Source organism: Leptidea sinapis, chromosome 44, assembly GCF_905404315.1.
Source record: "Leptidea sinapis chromosome 44, ilLepSina1.1, whole genome shotgun sequence".
Classification (NCBI taxonomy): Eukaryota; Metazoa; Arthropoda; class Insecta; order Lepidoptera; family Pieridae; genus Leptidea; species Leptidea sinapis.
Window position 1 is genome coordinate 1972622 of NC_066308.1, and position 13505 is coordinate 1986126.

Genomic DNA, 13505 nt, shown 5'->3' on the forward strand with positions numbered 1-13505 from the left:
TTATTATTATTTAATTAAATTATTTCCCAACGAAGCAACAAGAAATATGTGAAATGCAATATACACAGTTTTGTGTGAATGGGAACATATTATGTATCACAACTTTTTGGTTCAAAAAATATATATGTTACTTTTTGGCAACTGACACATCACTAAGTAATGTAATGACGATCTTAATTTATTTTACGTAAGTACTTCTAATGGGTCCCGCTGTGATGAACAGACTGGTATGAAACAGAAGTAAAGGGAGAGTCCAGACTTTTATAAGATGTGCTTCAAACACAGCAAGAGTGAGATGGATAGGATAGGCACTCCTTGCTCCATCATGGTCAGCTGTTAGACAATTAGTATTATAAATTGAGTAAAAAGAGAAAGTTCCACATAACATAGACTGTGACAAAAAACATTTCTTGCTGTCACTAACACAGGTGAACCATAACTTTTGATTGTTTATTCGTCTAGAAACAACCTCTTGCTGCTAGGCAACCAATGGAAACAGGCTAGGTTTATTACTTTAGTGTGTGTGACAAGCTATGTCTAGTATGTGTGCATTGCTCAAAATAGAGGTAAGCTGTCCCAGTCTATCTAGACGTATAAATGATTGAAGCCTTCAACAATAGTGCAAAATATTCAAAACATGCAAAATGAAAAAAAGAGACAAGACAAGTGAAGAACACAAAAAAAGGAGCCTTAATCAAGAATGATAAGGACGAAAAGAGGTCAACTTCAATCGTTCTTTCTTTCAATCTAAGACACCTTGCAGCGAGAGAAATCAAAGAGATGTAGAAAATGTAATTAACTTAATTTATAAATGTATAATTTAATACCTACATATATAAAATTAGAACATAATATTTTGTAGTACATTCTATTTCCCCTACATCCCACATAATATGCTTTCTCGCTTAAGACTCATTGTAGGGTGGGGTCCCTGTGAAATTGTCTTAAGCGGGTTTTACTGTATTATATTATATACTACACAATATACTTTGTGAATATTGTTTTAATTCAATCAACTCAACATAATAACAAGTTCACATGTCAGTTGTATCACATTCCTGATAAGTAATAAATGGCAAAGTAATTGATAACCGAACAAGGGCTATATCTCACTTGTGATTTGCTTTATTAATTTTATCATTTTAATGAGCATAATAGTGTTTATTTTCTATTATTTTTTTTCATTCTTTTGAAAGATTTCTATTATAGTATTCTTTTGGTATTTTTTTATGAAATAACCAACCAGTACTTATTTGTTTCCAGAGAGTGAGAAGTGTGGTGGCCAAGAGACTTAAATGTAAGTATCTTATTTTTTTAATCTTTATTTTATTTGCAGATATGAAAGTTTGTATCATCAAAATTAGTATATAATATAAGCAATCATCACATCACATCACATCTCATCTAATCTCTAAGACTTACCTATATACAATACTAGCAGATTAGCCCAGCTATCGCGCGGGTATTGAACAATTTAACAAAAAATTTCATAGCCTATGTCACCCGGGGATAGTGTAGCTTCCCAACAGTGAAAGAATTTTTCAGATCGGTTCAGTAGTTTTGGAGCCTATTCATTGCAAACAAACAATCAAATCCTTCCTCTTTATAATGTTAATATAGATAATAAACATTATAAACTGTTATCCATAAAAGTAGTTATGTTTAAAACAAATACCTACAACAAATTTCCAGTCTTCAAAACCATTCTTATTGACTGTGAGCAAAAAAATATCTTTTCAATTTGTTTATAAGATTTAAGATCTAATAAGAATGTGTGTGAATAGCTTTGCCAATTATTATTTAATAGTATAAACTTAAATTTCATTTTATCAGCATTAAGAGTAGACAAGTAGACAGACACTCACATTTAATTAGATAATTAAATAGTAAAGCCAATTAGTAATGGTATTCTGTTAATAGGTAAGCCAAGTCAAGGATACAAGTGATTAGCAAGTTGAGTGTGTGATGTAGTTATCACATCTCCAGTGACTTCTTAGCAACTATTTAACATGTAGTTCAAGTAAAAGAGTAAGCCTTTTAAACATATATTATTAATAACATAATGTTACCTAATACCTGTAAGAGATAAAATGGTAAAAATAAAATTTTTCGTGATATTTACATAGATACGCGAAGCATATGTTTAGTCAATACAGTGAAAGGGAGGACAGTGTAAATCTAAGAAAAACTAATAATATGGTAATAGTCACTTGAAATACAATCATTTATTTAAATATTTTTATTAATATTAGCCTATATAAAATTTATGTTGAGTCCATGAGAAAAATCGATAATTTGGACACAAAATACGATAAGAATTGCTTTCAGTGTTGACACAAGTTGAAAAACAAACATTAAACATTGTGGATACTTATAAAAACAAGAGTAGAAAAGTAGATACCTATAATTTAAGGTATTGCTTAGAAATTGCTAACCGGCAAACTTACCCATTTTTGTATTGATGCTCCTTTCCAGTGAATTACCAAAAATTCAGATTTTTAAAATAACTTCATTACAAACTGCACTAAAACCCACACTCACTTTTGTTATTTTTTTCTTTTGTCTCACTAGATTAAATTTACAGCCAGTTTTTTAGTTTTTTTTAGCTTATCCGCCGCAGCGAAACTCGCGAACCGCGGTCTAAAGTTTGGAAATTAAAATTTTAAAGACATTGACATTTCTGTACTTGACACTGACAGTTACCTGTTGTTTTTTTTTTTCATTTCATGAATGGCACGTGAAGCAAGTATATATACCTATAGGTAGAGAGAAATTGTTGCCAGTTGCCACTGCAAATAAAGGCAGCAGACAATATAATTTCAAATATCCAATATTTAAATTATCCCACTGACGTTAGTGGATTGGCTAGTGTTAATATTTTAAGTTGGCAATGCAAATAATGGAGCGAGACCAAACTCTGATTGCTTGTGTCAGTGTGTACTGTCTATGTATGTATAGTAATTGTTGATAAATAATGGTGGTCATATATCGATACGAATTTCTTGACCTGTGTTATTGCTGATGTCCGTGAGTGGCTGGTTTTATTACTTTTCATGAGGTAAGCCACTTGCTTGTTTGCCACCTCTTAGACAAAATATTTACTCTGTAGTGGCCTAAGTAACTAGCTTGTTCCATAATATAGTGTTAGGACAGAGTTGGGATTGATACTTACATATTAAGTGTTAGTATGACAACAAAAAATATTTGTATAGATGGGAGAATAAGGACGCGAAACTCTAGATTTTATTCTATTCGCGAAGATAATATATACATCCGAACCGGCCATTGTTCACTAGCGACTCTTAAAAATAATTACCTACTATTGATCAAAATGCATTGTTGTTTCTTTATTGCAGCACATAATAATACCTATAAAAAATGATGTGGTGTCGTGGGACACCAGGTAGGAACGAAGTTCCTTCAGCTAATGTAGAATCGACACAAATTGCAAAAAAAATCGTTCTAATATTGCTATAATCATTATCATATATTAATATAATAATATTGATAATATATACACTACTCGCTTGTGTATGCGATTGTCGCGCCTGCGCACATCTCATTTAACGGTTTTATTCCACGCACTTTTTTCCACGGATTTTTCCTTACGGTTTTACTATCACATTTTTTTCAGTTCGGTCGCGCAGCAAAATCCCTATCCCCTCCAAGCCTGCCGTAAGGAACTTTGTTCCAATAATATAAACTTGCGAGGCGTAAATGTAGTTTTAAACTTGAGAACAGGAGTCCTCGTTATAAAATATAAGTACATACATAGAATAATAACGCTCAGAACGATAGTTTTTTAGAGACTGAGCGTTTGGCGATTAAATATAACAACTGCTTGACTGTCAGGAATATGTGGAACATGATTTTTATTTCAGTTACATGATATATATACAAAATCCTTAAAACTAGTAAACCAATTACAATTGTTACTTAAAAAATATTTACAAGTTTAGAAAATACACACCAATATTAAAGCTTACATTTTGACCGATAGTGAAACGTTTCATTCAATAAGAATTATGTGTTCTATTTCGCTCTAAAACAAATGCTATCGCAGTAAACCGGCCAGGGAGCGCGTGCTTGTGTACATTCGCGTCGAACCTCGATCATCCGATGTCAATGAGCATTTAGCACTTACTCTGTCGCTCATTGATTAAAATTGCATGAATAGTGATCGACGCCCCGACGCATAAGTCGAGTACGCTCGGCCTTGCTGTGAGGTTGTGTAACGCGGAGCATATGACTGATCAAGTGAGTATATCTGCGGTCGTCGGGAGAACGTGACGATGCTTGTACTTGATGAGATGACTACTGGTGATCTGCATGATTCTATGACTTGATGTACAGCATTATGAAATGGTTCTTATCAGAGCTAATATTACGGTATATAAAATAAAATGTTCTTTTCAGAACGAATCTTTCGGCATACGCTTATTACAGTTAATATGCACGATTAATATTTCTACGATCTATAATGCTACGAAGGTATTACGTTACAAGTTAGATATTAGACATTTGTATTAATTGATATTATTGGTTGTAGGTACAGCTACAGTTTCATTCATAGTATCTGACATTAAAGAATTAACATTATGATTAATGTGTGCGTGAGCGTCACGTACTTACATTCGACAACACGCACACACACAGCCAAATAATATTGCAAGTGAATAGACATTTCCCCAAATCGGTAAATTGTGAGAAATACTAGATTATATGTAGTAAGAAAGAAGAAATAAAATTTAAATTTATGATTTAATAAAAACAACACGTAGCAAATAAATTTATTAGGAGTGACAATAACATTACATATTATTTTATATTAATCTATAATTATAAATGTATTGCATTATATGTATTATTTTATTGAATTGAAACTTGTTTAGAATAGAAATAAAAAAATAGGGAAAAAAATAGAAAAAATAAAGAAACGAAAAAGTGAGACGAAAGAGCTCCTGCCAGCTTATAATTATTATAATTATTAAATTATTATTATAATTATTAAATATTATTAATAAAACTATTATTAAAGCCGACGCGCCAAATTATGATTTCAACAATTATATAGATATCCTATCCGAGGTTCTCGAGGGTGCAGAGTTCGAATTTGGGATTATTTTTGAAATCCAAGATGGCCGCCATGCAAAATTATGATTTCAACAATATGGATATCGTATCCGAGGTTCTCAAGGGTGCAGAGATCGAATTTGGGATTATTTATGAAATTCAAGATGGCCGCCATGAAAAATTATGATTTCAACAATATGGATATCGTATCCGAGGTTCTCGAGGGTGCAGAGATCGAATTTGGGATCATTTTTGAAATCCAACATGGCCGCCATGCAAAATTATGATTTCAACAATATGGATATCGTATCCGAGGTTCACGAGGGTGCAAAGAACGAATTTGGGATAATTTTTTAAATCGAAGATGGCTGCGGTGAAATATTCTTTTGGGGCTATACGTATACGTGGTGGTTATAATGATAACCGTACTGCCAAACAACTTATAGGCATCTTTCGGAAATTGTTGTGCGACATGGAAATAAAATCGTTCAAATCATACATTTGCGCGGCAGCCATCTTGGGAATCCGAAATGGAATTAAGCAACATCTCCGATGTTAGTTCCGTGGCCTCGGTCAAACCGAGAAAAGTGATCACCCGATCAGCCCGCCCGCCTGTCCTTCAGGCTTACTTTGACGCGCAGGCGACCCCTAAGGTCCCCGCGGTCACTCCTGACCGCACGAAAGCCCCTCAGGCTTCCGTGCCGCCAAGGTACCGCCTCCGACCAAGCGCCCACCCCCTATTTTTATAGGAGACCGAGGCCGCTGGTTGATGATCAAAAATAGGATCCCCAAGGACGCTCTCCTTCCAGGCGAGGGCGTACCAATCTCTTATCAAATTAGAGACCAAAGAGGTAGCGGACCACCGCGCCTTGACATCTCTTCTTAGAGAGCTGAGTGTGGGTTTCCACACGTACGCCCTGCCTGAGGAGAAGCGTCTGAGGGTCGTTATTAGAAACGTCCCGAGAGAGATAGACGAGGCCGACATTCTGTCAGACCTCAAAGAGCAGGGTTACCCTGCACACGAGGTGCACCGCGGCACCAACAACAAATAGCCATTTAACATGGTTCTCGTCGTCCTCGACCTCACGCAAGAGGGAAAGGAAATTTTTTATATAAAATCGGTTTGGTCCCTTCAGGGCATCCGGGCCGAAGCTCCTCGCAACCGCGGGGAGCCCGGTCAGTGTCACAGATGCCAGTTATACGGCACTCGGCACGCAACTGTGAACACACCCCGAGGTGTGTGAAGTGCCTCGGCAAACATGGCACGCCGGAGTGCCCTCGAACAGCGCAATGCGCGGAGCCCCCGGCCTGCGTCTTGTGCAGGGAGAAGGGGCACCCCGCGAGCTATCGCGGGTGTCCCAAAGCACCCAAACACAAGCGTCACCCAGAGCGCCGCCAGCCGCAAGGCAGAGCAGAGAAGGTGGAGTTCACTCCGACCTTCAAACCTGCGCCGCCTCCTAAGGTAAACGCCTGGGCGAGGTCTCCTCCGGCTGCCAACGCTGCCACAGAGCCCACTCTCGAGGCCCCCGCGCCCCTCCGGCCACCGCCTGCGTTCCGCCCGGCAGCGCCTTTGCCTTCATGTTTGAGCTTTCAGAGCTGTTCGATATTGACAAAATCACAACCCTGGCCAGCAGGCTCGAGGCTGTCCGGGACGACCCGCCGTCGCTCCTGCAAGTTATGGCAGACAATGCCAAAATATTCCGTGCCCTCACCGATATAGGGCGAAAGTATAGAAACATTCGCAATGCCTAATTACGTAAGCGGACGGGTTATACCACATACGCTCCGTATAGCGTATTTTAACGCCCAAGGCCTTAAGCCACAACTAGACTTGGTGAAGGAGTTCGCACACGAACATCAATTAGACCTATTCTTAGTGCAAGAGACATTTCTAAAACCACGTATACGCGATCCGCGTATCGCTAATTATAACTTAGGAATGATCGCACCACCCGTATGGGCGGTACCCTCATTTATTTTAAAAGGTCTCTACACTGCATACCTATAGATCCTCCGGTCCTCACTAAAATCGAGGCCTCTGCCATCCGAGTCAGTATGGCGAATCACCAGCCGATCACTGTTATTTTAGCTTATCTTACACCTAACAAACAAGTATTAGACACAGATATAGAAGCATTACTCGGCCACGGGGCCGCTAAAATAGTGGGCGGCGATCTTAACGCCAAACACTCCAGCTGGAACAGTAGAGCCACAAATAGAAACGGAATCTTATTAGATTCGCTGACAGACACACTGAACTTTTCAGTAATAGCACCCGACGAACCAACACGTTATCCGGATAACGTCGCGCACCGACCTGACATTCTAGACGTTGCGTTACTTAAAAACGTAACGCTCAATGTAAATTCAATCGAGGTTTTTCACGAATTAGAGTCAGACCACCGGCCCGTCGTCCTAAATCTAGGCCCACCGGTTAACTTTCAACCACCGACGAAAACAGTGATCGACTGGCAACGGCTGGAAAAGGATCTCGAGTCTATCAAGTCCGACGACCTTGACCTTATACCGGACGTCATCGACTCGGTCGACACGGCTCACAGTGCTATCTCTCATGTGACGTCAAATATACAGAATAGGATCAAGGCCTGCTCCAGGCAGGTTCCGACGATGCAACCGCATCGCCTAAACCTGCCTCCAGAGGTCAGGAACCTACTCACACAGAAGCACAGAGCCACTAGACTTTACGATAGGTATCCGTCGGTCGAGAATAGGCGCCACCTCCGGTACCTACAGCGGGTGGTACGGGAACGTATCGGAACTCCGCGGCGAACGTTGGGACCGCTTGCTCGAAAACCTTAAGCCATCACATGTGGCTTTCCGGAAGCTGCCTCGCGCGTTCAAACAGGAGCCGCCCACTGTCATGCCTCCTTTGGACAGACCGGGACTGCAGCCGGCACTCGATAACGATGAGAAGGCTGAATGCCTCGCCGATAGTCTCAAGAGTCAGTGCTCTCCAAATGCAGCAGCCGACCTGACACACGTTGACGAAGTTGATCGTGAAGTTGAACGTCGCTCCGCTCTGAGCCCTTCAGGCGATGTAATAAAACCCACCTCTTACGAAGAGGTGAAGCTAATCATTAAGGAGCTTCACTCCAAGAAGGCCCCGGGGCCTGACACTATAAACAATAGGGTTCTTAAAATCCTACCCTAGACTCTTATTACTTTATTGGTTACCATTTTTAATATTCTATTGTCTAATAGCGCGTTCCCCGAACAATGGAAGGATTCCATTGTTATCGGTATCCGAAAACCCAACAAACCTAAAGCTAATCCGAGTAGCTATAGGCCTATTAGCTTAATTAACTCGATCGGGAAACTTTACGAAAGATTAATTCTCGCGCGTCTTAATCATTACATCGCGGAGCTTAACCTGATACCCGACATACAGTTCGGATTCAGAACCGCTCACTCGTGTCCCCAGCAGGCTCACCGACTCACCGAGTACATCCTCATACGGCATCAATTTCACGCTACCACGGCAGCCGTGTTTTTCGATGTCGCGAAGGCCTTCGACAAGGTATGGCACAACGGCTTAGTATTCAAGCTGTATCAACTGGGAGTGCCAGACAGGCTCGTGCGCATCATTCGAGCCTACCTTACTGATCGCTCCTTCCGATATCGAGTAGAGGGCACCCTATCCTCACCCAGACCCATCAGGTCTGGCGTGCCATAGAGTTCGGTCCTCTCTCCCACTCTTTTCTCGCTCTTCGCGAGCGACATTCCCAAGTTTCCGAGTGTCCAGCTCGCTCAGTACGCTGACGATACGGCACTCTACTTTGGCTCCGCTCTATTGAACCGCTCAACCTTGAGCAGGAACATTAAAGTGCTTCAAGCCGCCGTCGATGAACTAGGCAACTGGTTCAGAAAAGAAGAACCCCACCAAGAGTGCAGCGGTACTCTTCGGTAACGCGAATAGCATCCGCGCTAAAAAACAACCGACCGACGTTATTAAACTGTATGAAACACCCATTCCGTGGGTGAAGGATTACAAATATTTAGGAGTCACGTTCAACAGCAATTTGAACTTCAAGAAACATATTGATACGGTATGCAATAGAGCCCGATTTGTCCTCAGTCGCCTTTATCCACTTGTGTGTGGGCGAAGCAAACTTCCGCTCAAACACAAAGTGACGCTGTACAAAACCATCGTACGGCCCATACTGTCATACGCAAGCGTCGTTTTCGCGCACACCCGACCGAGCTACTTACGTCGTTTACAAGTAGTTCAAAATAAATTCACGCGCATGGCAACCGGAGCCCCGTGGTTCATCCGAAACCTTGACCTTCACCGCGACCTAGAGCTTCCGACGATTGCTCAACACTTTAAAGAGATCTCGAGACGCTTCTTTGACAAGGCGCCTAACCATCCCAACATCTTGGTTAGGAAGGCATGCGGGTACACCCCCCTTCACCATAGTCTCAACCCAATAAGACGTCCCAGACACGTAACGGTAGACCCGGATGACGACATCACCATCGCGAACGTGACACCCACACAAACACCGACACACCGCCTTCGCAGGCGTAGGCGCGGTCAACCACCGCAAACCACTGGCACTCGTCACTCTGACGATGGTCAGCGGCCCGCATCCTAGATACACCACACATTGTTTTGATACCCGACGAGACGCTAGTCCTCGTCCTGTAATCGTTTCACTACACTCACTCACACACGGACTGACTGACGGACTGACATACACCACTTACACAATCACAAACACACTCCACAAACAGACACAAACATACATGCACACTAACATTTACACTACCTACATACATACAAACAAACATACATACAATCATAAACACATACATACACACTTACATACATTACACAAAACATCACCACACTTGCCGGCGAGTGTGTTCTTATCACCTTTTCATCTTCATTTTCATTCTCTCTCCTTCCCACAAGCACACAGCCGGTCTGAGGTTCGAGTCTCCTTACGAGACGCCCCGCGACTGTTGTTGCGTAGTCTTTGCGGCCTCCACGGCCCACGTCCTACTTCGCTGTGAAAGCCAGAGCTGCTAACAGCACAGAGGAGGTTTTAGTCGGTATGGGCTGTCCGCTTACGCTCGAGTCCGACATATTACGCCCCGTGTCGGGGCGTAAATACGTAACAGTATTTCCTCCTCTCAAAAAAAAAAACAAAAAGCCCGAGTCCCGACGCGTCATTCGAGGACGCTCGGCCTTGCTGTGCAGTTGTATAACGCGGAGCATATGACTGATCACGTCAGTATGTCTGCGATTGTCGAGATAAAGTACGATGCTTGAAACTTCACTAAGATGACTACTGGTGATCTGTATGATTCTATGAGTCGTTGTACAGCATTATGAAATGGTTCTTATCAGAGCTAATATTACGTTATATAAAATAAAATGTTCTTATCAGAACGAATCTCTTGGCATGCGCTTATTACAGTTATTATGCACGATTACTATTTCTACGATCTATAATGCTACGTTACAAGTTAGGTATTAGACATTTGTATTAATTGATATTATTGTTTGTAGGTACAGCTACAGGAGTCCCCTTCAGGTGAAACGCACCGGCAACTTGATGAGTCGGCCTGTCCTTGACATTTTGATAGGCTGGGACGTCAAGTTGTTCATAGGGTCCGGTAACATGGTATTTTGGGTATTGGTGGTATGTTTGTTAGGTATGGTATCGGTAAGGTTTTCCGTAACTTGTACAGGTAAAGGTAATGAATATAATGTATTGTTTTCTTCAGTTTCATTTAATAAATATGCAGGTTTTAAACGGTCGATCTATATGTTTGTTTGTCGACCTGGTAACTGAATGGTATAAACTTTATGGCTTTGTTTGATAACACGGTACGGTCCTTCATATGTTGTTTGTAATGGTGGTTTTGCTGAATCTATTCTAATAAACACATGACTGCATGTATGTAAGTCTTGATGAACAAATATGTGTTTGTTATTACGATGTGAAGTAGGTGAGTTTGGTTTATTAGCTGCGATATGGGTACGTAATTTATCAACGTAGGTATGATCCAATGAGGTAGATGATGTATGTGTGTTTATGTCGAAGAAATCACTTGGTAGACGAAGGTTATAGCCGTATGTTAGTTCGGCGGCGCTAACGCCTGTGTCCGATCGTAAAGAACTGCGCGCAGACCTAATAATACGGTTGGTAGTTCATTGACCCATGCACAGGTGTTCGATAACCTTGAACGAAGGGCTGTCTTTAAGCAACGATGAAAGCGTTCTACCTTTCCGTTACTCTTTGGGTTATAGCTAGTACTTCGTATCCGTTTAACTCCCATAGTTTTCATGAGGTTGGTAAACAGAGAGCTTTCGAATTGTCGACCTTGATCGCTTGTTAGTGTCGCTGGGCATCCAAATCTTGAGATCCAGTGATTGTATATGATATCTGCAATTGTCTCGGCTTTAATATTGTCGCTAGGGATTACCAGTATGTCTGTCGATCATTGTTATCAGATAACGATGTCCTTGAGCAGAGGTAGGTAGAGGTCCAACAATATCTATGTGTATATGCTGAAAACGATCGCTTGCGTCAAAACATTGAATTTTGCTGACTGTGTGGCGTTGTATTTTACTTTTCTGACAATTTACACAAGTTTTACTCCACTTCCCGATGTCGATATTCATTGATGGCCAAAAGAATTTTTGAAAGATTAATTTAAGTGATGTTCGTATTCCTGGGTGAGTAATATTATGTACACTATTAAAAATTTGTTTGCGGAATTCTGTAGGTATGTGTTAAGGTTTGTAATCGATTACAGTTTGATACTGTTCATAGATGTCGCCTAAGCCATCAAGAACGCATTATCTAAGTTTATTATAGAACTGTGACCTTACTAATTATGTAACTGGAGAATATACGATTGGTACGCCCTTATTAAGTGTTTTAATACCTTAGTTAGTGGGATATTTTTGGGATTTGTACATGGTCCTTCTTGAGTGCCGGAACTGGTGCCTTGCGGTTGATTGTGTCAAGTCCGATCAGCGCCTGTTAGTGGTGGTTGGTACTCTTCGATGTACCGAGGGAGCACCTATTTGGGCCTGAACTTTTAATAAACTGAGGGGAGCACCCCCTTAGTCATCTGTCTGGAGAGGAGCAGCAATTGATCAAGGGAGCACCCCCTGCAACAACTGTCACAGCAACCCACGTGCCGTCCAAATAACAAGTAACGTCACTTGTCAGATGTCATCTTACGTCAGAAGTTAAGTGTGTGTATGTGTGGGACAACTACCGAAGATTAATCGTGAGTACAAGTTTGAACTTTAATTACTAGGAAGATTTAACTTAGAAAATTCAAGATAGAAGTTATTATTGATTTGTTAAATTCAAAGTGTTTAGGACTTAGAATAATTTGTTAAAAAGTGATCCGACGGGGAACCTATGCCCGATTTTAAAGTGAAAAGAATAGTGTTAAAAGACTTAGAAAAATTTCAACGATTTTGTCCTGAACTTAGAAAAATATTTTAACATTTTTGAGATTTTAGTTGATTCAATTTTTATATTGTTTTCGATTTAAACTAGATTAGTTGTTTTAACTTTTAGTCATGGGTGATAATTATATTAAACTTCAGGATGATATTTTAAGTAAAATTGAAAGAAATTTATGTAACTTTAAAAAATCTCCAAAGGAAAGAATAAGCATAGGTTATCTTGAAACGCGCTTAGAAGCTTTAGAGAAATTGTGGTCTTCTTTCTTCTCAAATCATCAAAAAATTGTTTATGAAATGAAAAAGGATGTGTTGATACAAAATGATTATGTTTTAAATGAAGTGTTCGATAACTGTGAGGAAATGTATCTAGATTATAAGTCATTATTGAAAGATAAATTATTAATATTAAAAAAGTCAAATGTTGTATCCGTTGAGAATAAAACGAATCAGAGCAATGTTAAATTACCTAAGATTGAGATACCTAAATTTAGTGGTAAATATTCGGAGTGGCCAAGTATTAGAGATTTGTTCCTATCGTTGATTCATAATGAGACTACGATTGATGATGTACAAAAATTGCACTATCTGAAGGGTTGTCTCACGGGAGAGGCGGAGCAGTTGGTGAGACACATTTCATGTACTGCGGATAATTATTTAATTTGTTGGGAGCAGTTAGAAAGCCGGTATAATAATAAAAAATTTCAAGCTAACTGTATTCTTAAAAGTTTAACAAATCAAAAAGCTCTATCGTTTGAGTCATCCGGTGCAATCAGAAATTTGTAAGATACCACTAAAGAATGTTTGAGTGCGTTAAAAAATTTAGATATCGATGTATAGTCATGGGATATAATAATTATATTTCTGATAAGTCAAAAGTTAGACTCGGAATCACGTAAACAGTGGGAACAAAAGACTGAGATTTCTGAATTACCAACTATGGCATCATTTGAGGAATTTTTACAAAATCGTTTTA

At 40.0% G+C, this 13505-nt stretch overlaps 1 protein-coding gene across 1 annotated transcript in view; it reads right to left on the reverse strand.

The window, feature by feature from the left end:
- Nucleotides 1-2634, reverse strand: part of LOC126977166 (actin-binding LIM protein 2) — a 166838-nt gene extending 164204 nt beyond the window's left edge. Inside the window, exon 1 of the mRNA XM_050825864.1 lies at nt 2448-2634. Within this exon, the coding sequence (XP_050681821.1) occupies nt 2448-2451 (4 nt within the window). The 5' untranslated portion in view covers nt 2452-2634. The remainder of the gene's footprint in view (nt 1-2447) is intronic.
- Between the last annotated feature and the right edge of the window lie 10871 nt (nt 2635-13505).